Source organism: Microtus oregoni, unplaced genomic scaffold, assembly GCF_018167655.1.
Source record: "Microtus oregoni isolate MIOR12 unplaced genomic scaffold, Mior012 000027F_ref0000203, whole genome shotgun sequence".
Taxonomy (NCBI): Eukaryota; Metazoa; Chordata; class Mammalia; order Rodentia; family Cricetidae; genus Microtus; species Microtus oregoni.
Window position 1 is genome coordinate 17,725,529 of NW_024543086.1, and position 14,751 is coordinate 17,740,279.

Genomic DNA, 14,751 nt, shown 5'->3' on the forward strand with positions numbered 1-14,751 from the left:
GGCGCATGCCTTTAATCCCAGCACTCGGGAGGCAGAGGCAGGCGGATCTCTGTGAGTTCGAGACCAGCCTGGTCGACAAGAGCTAGTTCCAGGACAGGCTCCAAAACAAAAAAAAAAACACTTGTTTAGAAACACACACACAAACACACTCACACACAGAAAAACAGAAATAATAAAGGGAGGGGGGAAGATAGAAAATCAGAAAGAATAAGAAAAAAAGAAAGAAGAAATGGAGGCCATTAAGACTTCACAGCTAGTTTTCTGTTATTCTAGTAAGAAGTCAGTCCCTATGCTCAGTCATCCTCACCCCAAGTCAAAAAAGTTGGAACTGAGCCCAGGAGTTTCAGTTGGCTACTGCTTCATGCTCTGTGTTATCATACATTTATTTCTGCAGTGCTAGAACTGAATCCAGAACCTTCTTCAAACTGGGTAAACATTCTGCCATCCAGTTACACCCCAGCTTCTTTGCTATTATTTGCTCATATTAGAAAGATGGGGTCTCTCTTTGCAGAGACTGACCTTGAATTCCTGGGATCAAGCAAGCCTCCTGCCTCAGCCTGCTAGGATCCGAGGTTCCTCCTGTACAACACCAAAGTCAGCTCTCAGCATCTTTCCTTTGCATCCATGGGAGCCCTGGGCAGCTGAGATGCAAGTCAGAGAATCTGGTGCCCTGTTCCTGCAGTTCCCTGCACTTAGAAGGCTGACCAGGGGGTTGACTTGAGCCAGAGGATCCAGGTCAGCCTGGTCATCAGAGCAAAACCTGTTCACACAAAAGGAGGAAAAAGAGAGAGAGGGAAAAGAAAAGCCAGGAGGAGCCAGGAAAGGAGAGAGTAGACAAAGGGACAAGAGGGAGGAGGGAGAAAAAACAGGGAGAGGGTTTCTCTGTGGGACCCCAGCATCTACCCTTCTTGTTCCCAAAAGAAGAGTGTGGGGCAGAGCAGGGAGTGTGTGGGTTAGGAAAAAGAGTGAGAAGCTGAGACCCAGAGCAAGGAGGAAGGGTGGGCACTACTCAGGCTGGTCTGAGTAACTGCCTTCTCTGCACAAGGCTTTGGGACTCTTACCTCTTTTCCAAAAACACATCATTGAAAGCAAAGGAAGTTATCAAGGAGCACCCCAATGGGTGATAAGGATTGTCTACAGGCAGTGGATGCCTATCGTCAACTCCCCAACTCCGGGCACCCCTTGCCTGCTTTGCTCTGCAGTGAACCACCCTAGTGAGCCAAAGAGGGCCACCCCAAGGGTGTGTCCCAGACACAGCAGGTATATAAGAGCAGCAGCTGCAAGTTCAACACACTCCTGATTCTGACAGACACAGGAAGAAATTCATCATGGTGCTCTCTGGGACCGACAAGAGCAACATCAAGACTGCCTGGGGCAAGATTGGCGGCCATGCTGGTGAATATGGCGCCGAGGCCCTAGAGAGGTGAGACCTCTGCTCTGTAAGGGCCATGGAATCCAAAGCAGACAGGGTGCACAGAGGACAGCCCTTAACTGTGCTTTCCTGTGACCTCAACTCCTCCCCCCACCTTCTTCCCACAGGATGTTCGTGGCATACCCCACCACCAAGACCTACTTCCCTCACTTTGATGTGAGCCACGGCTCTGCCCAGGTCAAGGCCCACGGCAAGAAAGTCGCTGATGCCCTGACCACCGCAGTTGGACACCTGGATGACCTGCCCGGTGCCCTGTCTGCTCTGAGTGACCTGCACGCCCACAAGCTGCGTGTGGACCCTGTCAACTTCAAGGTATGGGCTGGGGCTGAATGGTGGCAGCAATAGGGGAGCGGCGGCTGATAGGACAGCATCTGGGACAAGCAAGGAGGTTATGGGGCCCCTCATGACAAGGGGACTAGGTGTCTACTCCATGGTCTGAAACTTCCTGTCTCCACAGCTCCTGAGCCACTGCCTGCTGGTGACCCTGGCCAACCACATTCCTGCCGACTTCACCCCTGCAGTGCACGCCTCTCTGGACAAATTCCTTGCCTCTGTGAGCACCGTGCTGACCTCCAAGTACCGTTAAACTGGAGCTTCAGGGCGTCTCCTGCCAGGCTTGCCTTCTGGACAGGCAGTCTCCCCTCCCTTGCACCTGTACCTCTTGGTCTTTGAATAAAGCCTAAGTAGGAAGAAGCCTGTGTGCCTGGGTTGTCTGCATCTGCACAGGTGCCCGACTGACATGGGGAAGCCTGGGGGAGGTCATATGCCCAGCCTGGGACTCAGGTCCCCTGTGCTGAGGCAGAATGCCAGACTAGACTAGGGAGGAAAAAGAAGGAGAAGTGGAGGGAAGAGGGGCAAGCAGAGTCTCCTGCCCAGGGTCTCTGGACAACCTCTTGTTCTGCAGTCCCTGGCTGGGTTACTCTTACCCTGGGTTTCCCACCGGGTTCAACATGAATTTGCTGGACTACGATGTCCTTCCTACTGCTACCTTTCATTACACACACAGACACACAGACACACACACACAGACACACACACACAGACACACACACACACACACACACACACGACCAGAATTTCCAGGACTCCCCATCAGGTGACTGCTCCAGTCCTCCCTTTTTTCAGAGTGATATTGAATCCTCATTCACCCACCCCTTAGACTCCCTTGAAGACCAGAAACAAGAATGAAGCTGGGGGGATGAATGGTGCCAATGCAGACACCAGACAAGTCTGGGTAGGTGCCACACCTCATGCCCACGCTTTGGACAGTCATGTCTGAGGACCATAAAGAGGTGAAAACTTAATCACTGGGACAGGCTTGGCACTCATTTCCCAGCCCCGCCCTGACGCCCCTCTCCACAGTAGAGACAAGGTTCAGAGGCAATGGAGCACAAGCGAGTGTGTCCACACACACAAGCCTTCTCCTACAGAGCAGGCTCTGAGCCTGGAGCAGCAGCAGGCTTGGCAGCAGTCCATCCAAGCCCTCTGCTGACAGCTCTGGCTTTTCTCTCCGAATCAAGAAATCATGTTTTAGGAATTCCTATCTCAGGCCCTCTCAGGTAATGATGTCCTTAATATCCCTTGTACATCAGGGTGGGCCCTACTAGACAACAGCTAAAAATGGAGCACCCTCCCACAACCGTGATGGTAGGCAACAGGTGGCCTACATCCAAAAATGTCTGCTCTCCTTTTCTCCATTGCTTGTTTCCTCCTATCCTTCCTTCGGTTTCTTTTTTCTCTTTTTAGGGCTTCATGTAGCCCAGGCTGGACTAAAATACCTTATGTAGCCACGGATGACCTTGAGCTCCTGATCCTCTTGCTTCTAACTCCTGAGTGCTGAGATTTAAAATGTGTGCCTTCATGTCCAGTCTGTGCAGTGCTTAGGAACTGTACTCAGGGCTGGATAAGTTCATATATATATATATATGTGTGTGTGTGTGTGTGTGTGTGTGTGTGTGATACTATATACACACATTCATGCACAAATGTATACATACATGCATGCATATGCACGTATTGCACAAACATTCTATCAACAGAGCTATGTCTGTACCTCACAATAAAATATTCTTCAGCCATGGACACCAAAGAGTAAATTTTGTATATTATGTGAGTGAGCTTAAAAAAAAATGTTGAGCAGAAGAAGCAATGGAGCAAAGACCACACAGCACATGATTTTATGTTTGTAAAATATCAAAGTGAGCAAATCTATAGGGACAGCAAGCACCCTCCCGGTTGGCAGGGGCTTTAGGAAGGGTTGGATAACTAATGCTAGGGGGCTGGAGGCTCTATTTAGGTGAGGAAAAATTCAGGAAATGGGTATAAGGGATGACTGCATAACATTGGAAATGACATAAGATCAGTGACTTGTACACATCAAAGACAGCAGAATACACGGGGCTTTGTGGCACGTGCCTGCAATCCCAGAACTTGGGAGGTAGAGCATATCCACACACAGACACACACATTTAGTGTAGACTGACACAGAGCACCAAGTGAGTGAGCCACTACCCTTGCTATCATCATTGACACAGTATAGGCATCCATAAAGCTATTGTCCCCAAAGGAACTTGTCCTGGGATCCAGGCATATATTACTTCTCATCCACTTTATTATTGTAACTCTAAGAAGAACACATTTTTAAATTTTAATAAATTTGGAATTTATTAAAAGGGATTGCATTGGGGGGGAAGGGAGTGTAGAGCCAGGATCTCATTATGTAGTTCAGGCTTGTCTGAAATGCCTATGTAGACCGGGATGGTCTTGAACTCACAGAGATCTCTTTGCCTCTCACTCCTGGGTGCTGGGATTAACCTGTGCCTCTGCCACCACACCAGGTTTAAAGGGCTTTTTAAGGTAGATTTGAATTTGTTATATTCTATATTTATCCGCATGGGTGTTTTGACTGCATGAATGCAGCCCGCGGAGGACAGAAACAGGAATCATATCCGCTGGATCTGGAGTTATACAATTGTGACCTGCCCTGTAGGTGGTAGGTATGAAACCCAGGTCCTCTGGGAAAACAGCCAGTGCTCTCAACTGCTGAGACATCTCTCCAGCCCCTTTAAATATAGATTGAACTACGTGAAATTTAATAAAAAAGAGACGTGCTCCAGGGGAAAACTAAGGTAGACCCAAGTAAGGCTATGGGACTACTCGAGGGAAAGTTACGCCAAGAAGAAATCCTTTTCACTACTGAATGAGAAAGGGACGGACACCTATGAAATATCCTAAGGACTCGGGGGTCAGGTTAAATTGGCAGAGCCAAAATACACATAAATTGTAATGTGGTAGTACATATTAGATACATTTGTCCATAGAGCTTTGGGGCTCAGGGGGACAAAGGGCTGTAAGTCCAAGATAAACCCAGCACCTAGGCGAGCTCGAACGCAGCGGCGCCCCCTGGCGGCACCCTGGCTTTCCGGGAATCTGCCCACAGCCGGGAAGCCTGGAGAGAGGACACAGCTCAGTGAAGATGTCTCTGTCCCAGACTGAGCGCGCTCTGGTTCTCGCGCTATGGAAAAAGATGAGCACCAATGTTGGAATCTACACGACCGAGGCCTTGGAGAGGTAAAGGCCCCCGTCGGGCGCCCTCGGGCTCACCTTCCAATGGACGGCCGGGCAAAGGCGGGTTCTCTACACCTCCCGGCCAGGATGCACCCAACTCAGTTTTCCCACAGGACCTTCATGGCTTTCCCTGCCACCAAAACCTACTTCCCACACTTCGACCTGAGTCCCGGCTCTAGGCAGGTTAAAGCCCATGGCCAAAAGGTGGCTGATGCTCTGACTCTCGCTGCCCACCACCTGGACGACCTGCCTGGTTCTCTCTCTGCTCTCAGCGACCTGCATGCTCACAAGCTCCGCATAGACCCCGCCAACTTTCAGGTGGGTTCTGGGACGGAGCTGCTCTGGTGGCTGCTGCAGAGGAGGGTGCCTTCAAGTCTGGGTGTCAGGGAGAGATAAAAGCAAGGCGGGACGATTCTTTCTCTAATCCAGTTCTTCAGCCACTGTCTGCTGGTGACTCTTGCCCGACACTATCCTGGGGACTTCAGCCCAATGATGCACGCCTCCCTAGACAAGTTCCTGAGCCTTGTGACTTTGGCACTGGTCTCCAAATATCGCTGAGGATGAATCCTGGGATCCCAAAGCAAGGTTCCAAGAGGCTGGAATTTCAGCCAAGCTGGAGTCATAGACCTCCCGTGAAAGCGGGCAGGTCTTTGTATTGTGGTTTGGTTTTTAGTTTGTTTTGTTTTTGTTTTTTGATAGGATTAATGGTCTTGTGTAACCCAGCCTGGCCTCTCAGATCCATAATTTAGACTAGGCTGGTTTTGAACTCCCATCTCCAACCTACCCCTTGCCCTATGCCCACCCACCATGGATTACAAAGCATGCCTGCCTCACCACACCTGGCTCCACAGACTCTTTTTATTTTAATTTAACCCTTTGTCTGTGTTCTGTGTTGGAGGTGGGAAGAGGGGCCTCCTGCATGCAGAAGTGCTCTAAGCTGTAGAAAGTGTAGCTGCCAGAGAAAATACGGGCAGGTAGTGAATGAATTCAATCTTTAGAGCAGGAAGACAGGATCTGTGTAACACACTGCGAAGAGTAAAGAGCCGGGTGGTAGCAGGAAGACCACCTGCAGCTGGAGGGCCTGTACCTCCACATGTCCCCAAGCATCTGGGGAGCCTCAAGCCATCTCCACCTTGGAGCATCTATGGCCCCTACTCACAAATGCATGCCTTTAGCCTTGGCCGCATCAGTTGCAGAATGGTCACTTTTGTGTCTCAAAGGGGTGACAGGTACAAAGGTCACAGGTCAGCATAAAGGACAATGTTCAAAACAACCCTATTTCCCAGGCATCACCCTCCCCTGGGTGCTGTGGAAGAATCCTTTTCTACACTATGACTATGTACGATCGCCATTGCTAATAAAAAACTGACAGGCTGGTGACTGGGCAGGAAGTCAGGCTGGAAAGTCAAACTGAGAAAGCAGGGAAGAAGGAGGGCAGAGTGAGGAGACACCAGCCAGCTGCCCAGAAAGCAAGACATGCTAGAGGACAAGTAAAGCCACCAGCCACATGACAATACATAGATTAGTAGACATAGGTTAATCTAAATGTAAGAGTTAGCTAGTAACAACCTGAGCTATTGGCCGAGCATTTACAAGTAATATTAGTTTCTGTGTGGTAATTTGGAGACAGTGCAAGGACAGAGAGTGGCAGTCAGGACAGAAAAACTGTGCCCTCCACCTAGGCTTCTGGTCTGTTTCTAGACTCTGCTCAGGGCCAAGTCTTATTGCAAGGCAGTCACCTGCCTAGATACATACATGGAGATCACAGCTTTAGATGCTGGTCAATGAGGGTGAGCATGGATGCCCAGGATACACTGGGCACTGTGCCAGAGAAACTCACAGTCACGAACTCCTGCCTGCTCAGCCCAGCCATGCCCAGGGTGTGTGGGTATGTGGGTGTGTAATTTCGGGTATCAGGGAGGCTGTGGTTAAAGCATTCCGTGCAAGACTCAACTGCTTGGGATGAGATGATTGCACTGAAGCCTGTCATGTAGAAAAGGGTCTTGGGGACCTCCAACCCAGCCTTCACTGGTTTTCAAAGAGGGATCGAAGTTTCTTTTGGCTAGCTAAGATCCATCATGACTGTGACAGAAACCTGATTTTAACCTACTGTCTTGTAAGGAGCTGCGGGCTGCTTCCCGCCGCCCAGCTCCTGCATGACTAGCTTTACCCAGATTACATGTAAACTGTATTCTTTTAAACACTGCCAGGCCCATTAGTTTTAGTCTTTTTTTTTAAATATTTATTTATTATGTATACAATATTCTGTGTGTAAGCCTGCAGGCCAGAAGAAGGCACCAGACCCCATTATAGATGGTTGTGAGCCACCATGTGGTTGCTGGGAATTGATCTCAGGACCTTTGGAAGAGCAGCAATGCTCTTAACCTCTGAGCCATCTCTCCAGCCCTAGTTTTAGTCTCTTATTGGCTAATTTTTACATCTCGATTAACCCATTTTAAATAATCTGTGTAGCACCACGAGCTGGTGGCTTACCAGAGAGATCTTAACCTGTGTCTGTGTCAGGTGAGAGAATCATTGTGACTCACTGACTCGGCTTCTTTTTCCTAGCATTCTGTTCTGTTTACTCCGCCTACCTAAGCTGCTGTCCTAATCAAAAGGGCCAAGGCACTTTATTAACCAATAGACATATGACCCTCCTCCATCACTACTGTCCACTGGCTACATCTCAGTCTCATGATCCTTCAGGTTCACAAGGAAAGGATACTCTCACAAAGTTTCCTGGGCTTTCCTAAACAAGACTGCCCAGTACCAGCTAAACCACAGATCAAACACAACAATAGTTGGTGGCAGCACTCATTTGGGTCCAAGCTACTTCCTAATCTGAGGCAGGGAAATCTTAGGTACAAAAAACTCCCGGAGCTGTATACACATTCACCTATAAAACACACACACACACACTAAAAAAAAAAAAAAAAAAAAAAAAAAAAGACAGGCCAGGGTATAGAACTCAAGAATGGGGCCCCTATCTTGGATAGGCAAAGGTTTGATCTTTAGTAACACGAAATAACAAACAAAAAGCAAAGTAAAAACATAAAAATAGGCTATTGGCTTGACATTTAGCTCAGTTACTACCTAGGCCAGGATCAAAACCACAAACTAGACTTCTGAAGACACAGAGACAGTGCCAGAAATACTCTGATTCCTGCCCCTTTTTTGCTGGACAAGTCCAGGACCTGCCAATACAGACCCCAGAGAGTAGGTCAGCTTGTTGGAAGACCTACAGCACCAGGTATTTCTGGGAAATCCAAAGCACAGTATCTTTCCTTCTTGGTGCATCTCTTGAGCTGAAGGTGACTGTTGCCATTTTCTGACACTAAGGCTCTAGTGTGGTTTTTCCAGGGACATATAAATACAGAGTATCCATAGGAACTGGAACGGTGCCAATAGACTCCCCAGATGATGGACACCCACCCAGTTTAGTGAATAAAATAGTTAAAGACGCCCTGACCACAGCAGTTAGAGACCTGGATGACTTGCCCGGTGCCCTGTCTGCTCTAATCGACCTGCAGGCCCACAAGCTGCGTGTATAACCTGTGAACTTCAAAGTATGTGCTGAGACCTGATGGAGGTGGCAGTGGGAGGTGTTCAGGGGTGGGGAGCAGGATCTAGGACCAGCAGGAAGGGCGTGGGGCCCCTTGAGCCCAGAGCAGTGAGTACAGTGGTTTCAAAAATTTCAGCCCAGTGTCTAGGTGTCTACAGCCAGGGTCTGAAACTTCCTGTCTCTGCAGCTGCTCCTGAGCCACTGCCTGCCAGTGACCCTTGCTTGCCACATTCAGGCTGAGTCCACCCCTGTGGTTCAGGCATCTCTAGACAAATTCCTTGCCTCTGTGAACACAGTGCTGACCTCCAACTGGAGTCTCCTGGCTGTCCTCCCTCCCTGGCATCCATACTTCTTGGTCTTTGAATAAAGCCTGTGTGCCTGGGTTGTCTGCATCTGCACAGGTGCCACGACTTGTGCTGTTTTATGGAAGCCTTTAGGACCTAAGCAGTGGTTCTCAATCTTCCTAATGTGACTCTTTAATAGTTTTGCACATTGTGGTGACATGAAATTATTTTGCTGCTACTCCATAACTGTGTAATTTTGCTACTGTTGTGAATTAATTATCTGATATACAGGGTATCTGATATATGATCCCCAAGGGGGTCACAACTGGCAGCAATGCCTCTAGGGTCTAGAATGGGGCATATCCCTAGGCTGGGACTTGTGCTGAGGCACAAGGTCAGACAAGAGCAGGGAGCAGAGAGATGTTGAAGTGTAGGGAAGAGGGGTCAAGCAGAGACTTCTGCCCAGGATTTCTGGACAATCCTGTGTCCTGACTAGGTTTACTTTTATCATGGGTTTCCCAGCGGGGTACAACACACATTTGCTGGAATACAATATCTTTCATTACTGCTACCTTCCATACCATGCAGACACATATACATAGGAAATGGCCCAGCTCAGCACCCACCGGAATGTAAGCTAGTGAGAGAGAGCTGGAAGGCTTAACCAAATGCTCCCCTAGACACACACACACTTTGCAGGGCAGAGTGTCGGTATGATGTATCAGGCTTGGCATCAATACATCCCCAGTTCTCTTATAAAACCCTGGGTTGAGACAGACCTCTGTGATTTCAAGGGTTGTATAGTGAGGCTGTCTCAAAAGAAAAAGACAAAAACAAATGCTGGGTAGGAATGAACCTAGCCAGGAACTACAAAGTCAGGAATTATTAGGAATTCTGGACAGAAATAGCAGTCAGTGTCTTTTCCTCTGGGCCCATGAAACATTTTTGGAAAATAGTCATGGCAGAGCATCAGTGATAATCCCAGCTGCAGCATACTGTAAGAATTAGAATGTGAGTGTATATTAGATTGGTTTCTCAATGCTGTGACAAAAGACCTCACAAAAGCAACTGAGAGAAGCAGTTTTATTTTGGTTCACAGTAGAAGGGTACAGTCCTTGTGTGGTGGGGAAGTCACGGTTGCAGGAACTTAAGGCAGCTGGTCACACTGCATCTGCAGTCAGGAAGCAGAGATGACGGCTGGTGCTCAGCTCTTTTCCTCTTTTTTATTCAGTCTTGGACCTCAGAGTATAGGATAATGCAGCCTATATCTGGGTAGGTCTTCTCACTAAAACCTCTGGAAACACCTTCACAGACACATTCACGGGGTGATTCTAAAACCCATCAAGTTGATATTAACCATCAGAGTGAGTAAAAACATGTAGCTCACACTCAGAATGGAATTTTTTTTACCCATAAAAGTAACGAGATTACATCATGCCGCTGAGTTTTGCAAAAACCTTGAGCAGAAGCCAACACACCAAAGGCCATACAGTGCATGAGTCCAAGTTTGTGAAATATCCAAATAAGCAAACTATAGGGACAGAAAACAGGTTCCAGATTGCCAAAGGCTTCAGGAAGGAGCTGAATAGTTTTGGGAGTGGGCTGGAGTTTCTGTCTGGATGAAAACATTCTGCAACTTGCTAACAGTGATGATGACTAATACTGTGGATACATAAACATCACTGACATACACATTAGAAATGGCTATAATGATGGTTTATATAGAAAGCTTTGTTGCATTTTGCTGTCGTCTCGGGAATACATCACGGGCATTCCACAAATGTCACTGTTCTGAAAGGAACATGTGCTAGGAGTCAAGACACCCAACAGCTGTCCACTGAATTATCTGAGAAGCAATTGCTTTCATTTCAGCAGTAAGCAGACCCTAGTAAGTGTTTTAACGACTCAAGAGGACACTGACAAAGATAAAACACACACTAAAATTCAGTGTATTCTAATAATGCATGCCAAGTAGGAAAAACCTAAGGCTTGGGAGCCCAGGGAAACATAAAGCTCCCAGGTCATAGCTAATTCTGGAATCCAGAGCTCATATATCCCAAAACCAAACTACAGAATAAAGCTCACAACCAGTGGCGAACTGACCCTGCTGTTGTTGGAGGGGTCCCTATCAAGGTGAACAAGTATTGCTGAACCGGAGATGCGTTCTCTAAGGAGGCATATCCTGCATCTCCTCTCTCTCACGTCCTCTGAGTTCAAAGGGCTTACCCTTCCAGTACACGGGTCAAGGTCCAAGAGTCACAGATCCCCAAGTTAATATGATAAAGGTCCAGTCTTTTAACCTGTTAAAATGACCATGGGACATTTGGAGATTCAAGAGGCCTCTAACCTGGCAGGCCTAGGGTTATTCGTCACAAATATTGAGACCAGATTTGGCTATTCTGGGAAATACCTGCAGCTTTTATCCCTCAGAGAATAACAGTATCACAGTTTCTCTAACTGCAGGAGCAGCCTTGGTCAGACACTCTCTAGGGATGCTTCACTTTCATCCTCCTGACTTTTTTCAGATACATGTTGGCTAGGCCTAATTCACTGATAGGCCACCTAGGATAGAAATAGGGTCCCCAGTACAAGTGCTGCTCATGTAGTCAAGGGGACTAGGGGCTACTAAACCCTGTTTTCATCTGATTTCAGAGAGAAGATAATGCCTTCTTCCTGCCTTAAAATCAATCATGGTCATCACAGAAACCTGATTTTAACCTGCTGCCCTATTTGCTATGTCCCAGGCACAGGAATATGTCCTGCACATCCATGTCCTTCAGTTCTTACTCAACATAAGGCAAATTATGTCCTGTATGAACAAGTGCAAGAACCTGTAAAGTAATCTATGTCCTGTATAAGCAAGAAAAAAAAAAAACCTGTAAAATCATCCCCCAAAGCACATGCATGACACACATTATATGACATGGGAAAAAGTGTGGATTTGAGAAGCATTAGAATCACCAGCCAAAGACAGGACCTCCCTGCCCAATACACTGGTATCACCCATGCACCAAGGATCTGGAAGGAATAACAGGATCCAAGAAGGGCATATATCCTCTTTCTGAGCTGGACGTCCACCTTCTCTCCTATGCCCTGGCCTGTGGATGGTATTGGTTGTTGGGCTTCACAAAGGGCCAGGATGAAAACTACTGGTTCTTCAAATTCTTGGGCCTGGAACCTAATCAGTACCTGGGGCCCTCAGGTTGCATATAGTAGATCCCATAACTTTTTGCATAATGGCCTGAGCCACCCCCACAAACACACACAACAAATCTCTGGTCATCTGTCCTAGTTCCCTTTCTCCATGAAAATTCCAATTAAGAAAACAAAACATCAGGAGACAGAGGTAGGCAGATCTTTGAGTTTGAGGCCAATTGGTTCTGTAAAATAGGTTCCAGAATATTCACATAAACCCCGTCTAGAAAAACAAACAAAAAGCCCAACAACAATCACAAAACAAAACAATAAAACAAAGCATCCAGATGTGTTGGCACAGTCAACTGTGCCAGCTATTTGGGAACAGAAACACGAATATCTTGAGCCCTGAAGTTCAATAGCATGGTTAACAGGGCAAGATTGTTCCCCCCACACAACCCAAAACAAACAAACAAACAAACAAAAACCTTACAAACTTGGTAAAGTCTCCATAAGAGACTGAAGCAAGCAGTCTTTCTGCAACTCTAGGGACACTGACCACCCAAAGGATTCTACTTATGCAGAGGGTCTGCCTACTGTACCCCAGTAGCTGCAGTCTACCACATGAGCCCAGAAATTATCCTCTGTGGGTACCAAAGGCCAGGGCACAGAAATGTTTTTAGTAACTTTACACCCTGATAAAACAAAATAGTTGTTTTATATGTAGACAGAAAAGGATCCAAACCAGACATGCTGATGTTGGCTCTGAGGAGAACTGTCCAGGTAAGCTCCCAAAGAGTCCAGGAAGCAAAATGTTCCTAGTAAGAGTCCACAGCTAGTCAAAATTTTTACCTGGGACCAGGTACAGTTTTACTCCAGGAAGACAGCAGAGCAGAGCTAAACTGATTCCCACCTAAAGGCCAAGGGGCTAGAGATGAAACCTACAATGGCACCTGTGCATAGCACTGAGACCCAGTGGGTCCTTCACAGATATTCTACCCTACCTTCTTTCGTATGGAGACAGTTGACAAGGTAAAGTCTGTTTCACACACCAGCATAGCAAGTACCCACACACATCCTCTGTAAAAGAGAACCCAGGGCAGCACCAGGAGCCACACTACAAGATCTCAAGATCCTATGTGTGACCATCAAACCAACAGTTCAAGACAGCACCTAAACTTTTACAAGCATGGCAGGGAGAGGGGAAGCTTTTATGTTTAACACAACCAAATAAAGCTCCTTCTGAAAACAAACTCTAACTCCCCCCCCCCCAAGAAGTGAAGGGAAGAAGCTCCTATTCAGATATCCTTTCTATTTAGGTTTCACTTTGGTCTTAAGGCATTGGTCCTCTGTGAACAACATATACTCAGGGGTTGACAATAAGTCCACCCTGAGAGTAAGCCACCCAAGATACCTGACCTAAGCCGCAAGCCTTTCCCAAGGACCTCCTGAGTGGCAGTTAGAGGCCATCTATGTCTTTTTTCCCATCTAAGTGGAACTGCTTCCCTAAGCTAAGGTTGCGATAGCTATAGCTCTCCCTAAGGAAATGAGTGTGCAGTATGGCCGCCCCCTCACACCCAGAGCCGGCTCTATGGTCTGCATTGAGTAGCTGAGACGCAGCATGTGAGCCAGGCAGAGAAGTCACAAATATCTGGCTCAGTTAAGTGTGTTGGAGTGCCCTGGCACATAGGATGCTAAAGTTAAAGTGGTCAGACATCTGGACAGTTTCCTAAGGTAATGGCAACACCAGCCTTTATCTCCACAGGTGCAGGGTCCTAGTGAAGTGCCTCTAGAGTAGAGGACAGCACACACCCCAACACAGCTGTCATGAGGCAGCCGCCAAATTTATTTGTTCCTATACAACATAACCCCAAACACAGGAGCAGCTCTGAACAACTCTAGAAACTCACAGCTAGGGCCAAACAATAGAAATTTTAACTACAAAAGATGAGTTGTATCCAGCAAATATAAAGGGTAATTTAGGCTGTGCTGAACATTTGTCAGACTATTTACAGTGCCAGAGCCAGGTTCAGATCTCGCCAGCCTCCTTCTCCTCCGACCTCCGCGATGCAGTCTTGCCATTGGAGCTCTCCAGCCTCCAGTCAGTGGGCCCTCGCTCACTCCGCCCGTACTCCCAGGATTCCTCTCTCAATGAGCGCTCCCTGGAGAACCTGGGAAAGTGGAACCAGAAGCTCAGCAGAGGCTGCCATCTCCTTCTGGCTGGCTGCACAGGAACCATTAAGGCAGACCCTCAGCCCTAGACTACAGAAGGCCATTTCCCTTCTAGGCTCAGGTGCCTTCTTATGTGGGCTGGGGGAGATGTTTCAAGACAGGGTTTCTCTGAGTAGCTGTGGCTGTCTTGGAATTCACTCTGTAGACCAGGCCTTAAACTCAAGAGATCTACCTGCTCTTGCTTCCACTGCTGCCTGGCCTCAGGTGCTCATGTGCCTCTTAACATGCCAGAAGACAGCCAACCAAGCCTGATTCCATCTGTATCTAACTGATCACACAGATAATAATTGAAAAAAGAAAAAAATTAAGGTAACCCTTTGATTTGAGGATAGTGGCTTATACCTGTAATCCTCACACTTAAGAAGGTGAGACAGCAGTGATTAAGTCAGAGGCCAGACTGTGCTACAGGGTGAGGTTTGGTCTTAAAAGCAACTGATAAAAAGTAACATTTGAAAAGTTTAAGGGGGTGGAACAATAGGTCAGGATATGATGTTTTGTGGAGAACCCATTTGTAGGGCATCAGAATCACCAGTAACTCC

General features: G+C 47.4%; 3 protein-coding genes across 5 annotated transcripts in view; 2 read left to right on the forward strand and 1 right to left on the reverse strand.

The window, feature by feature from the left end:
* Positions 1-1,262: 1,262 nt before the first annotated feature.
* LOC121463879 (hemoglobin subunit alpha-like) lies at positions 1,263-2,125 on the forward strand. The gene is made up of 3 exons (XM_041676422.1): positions 1,263-1,423; positions 1,540-1,744; positions 1,890-2,125. The coding sequence occupies exons 1-3, from the start codon at positions 1,329-1,331 to the stop codon at positions 2,016-2,018; spliced, it is 429 nt and encodes a 142-aa protein (XP_041532356.1). The 5' UTR covers positions 1,263-1,328; the 3' UTR covers positions 2,019-2,125.
* A 2,570-nt stretch (positions 2,126-4,695) lies between these two features.
* Positions 4,696-5,773, forward strand: LOC121463748 (hemoglobin subunit theta-1-like). 2 transcript variants are annotated; one of them, XM_041676198.1, is made up of 3 exons: positions 4,696-5,002; positions 5,113-5,317; positions 5,429-5,773. In XM_041676198.1, exons 1-3 carry the CDS (start codon positions 4,908-4,910, stop codon positions 5,555-5,557), a joined length of 429 nt encoding a protein of 142 aa, XP_041532132.1. In that variant the 5' UTR covers positions 4,696-4,907; the 3' UTR covers positions 5,558-5,773. The 2 variants fall into 2 exon arrangements, with proteins under 2 accessions (XP_041532132.1, XP_041532131.1); XM_041676197.1 differs by having other exon boundaries at positions 4,696-5,317.
* A 4,147-nt stretch (positions 5,774-9,920) lies between these two features.
* Luc7l (LUC7 like) overlaps positions 9,921-14,751 on the reverse strand; it is a 29,651-nt gene continuing 24,820 nt past the window's right edge. For both annotated transcript variants that reach the window (XM_041676021.1, XM_041676022.1), the window contains one exon: positions 9,921-14,151. In XM_041676021.1, coding sequence (XP_041531955.1) covers positions 14,010-14,151 — 142 coding nt within the window. In that variant the 3' untranslated portion in view covers positions 9,921-14,009. The remainder of the gene's footprint in view (positions 14,152-14,751) is intronic.

What these genes read in the sequence shown, in the direction of transcription:
- LOC121463748 (XM_041676197.1), top strand. Translation starts at nt 4,949, where the DNA reads ATGGAAAAAGATGAGCACCAATGTTGGAATCTACACGACCGAGGCCTT. An exon ending in TAGACCCCGCCAACTTTCAG is followed by an intron (nt 5,318 to 5,428) that starts GTGGGTTCTGGG and finishes TCTCTAATCCAG; the next exon opens with TTCTTCAGCCACTGTCTGCT.
- LOC121463879 (XM_041676422.1), top strand. Translation starts at nt 1,329, where the DNA reads ATGGTGCTCTCTGGGACCGACAAGAGCAACATCAAGACTGCCTGGGGC. An exon ending in GGCGCCGAGGCCCTAGAGAG is followed by an intron (nt 1,424 to 1,539) that starts GTGAGACCTCTG and finishes TTCTTCCCACAG; the next exon opens with GATGTTCGTGGCATACCCCA. An exon ending in TGGACCCTGTCAACTTCAAG is followed by an intron (nt 1,745 to 1,889) that starts GTATGGGCTGGG and finishes CTGTCTCCACAG; the next exon opens with CTCCTGAGCCACTGCCTGCT.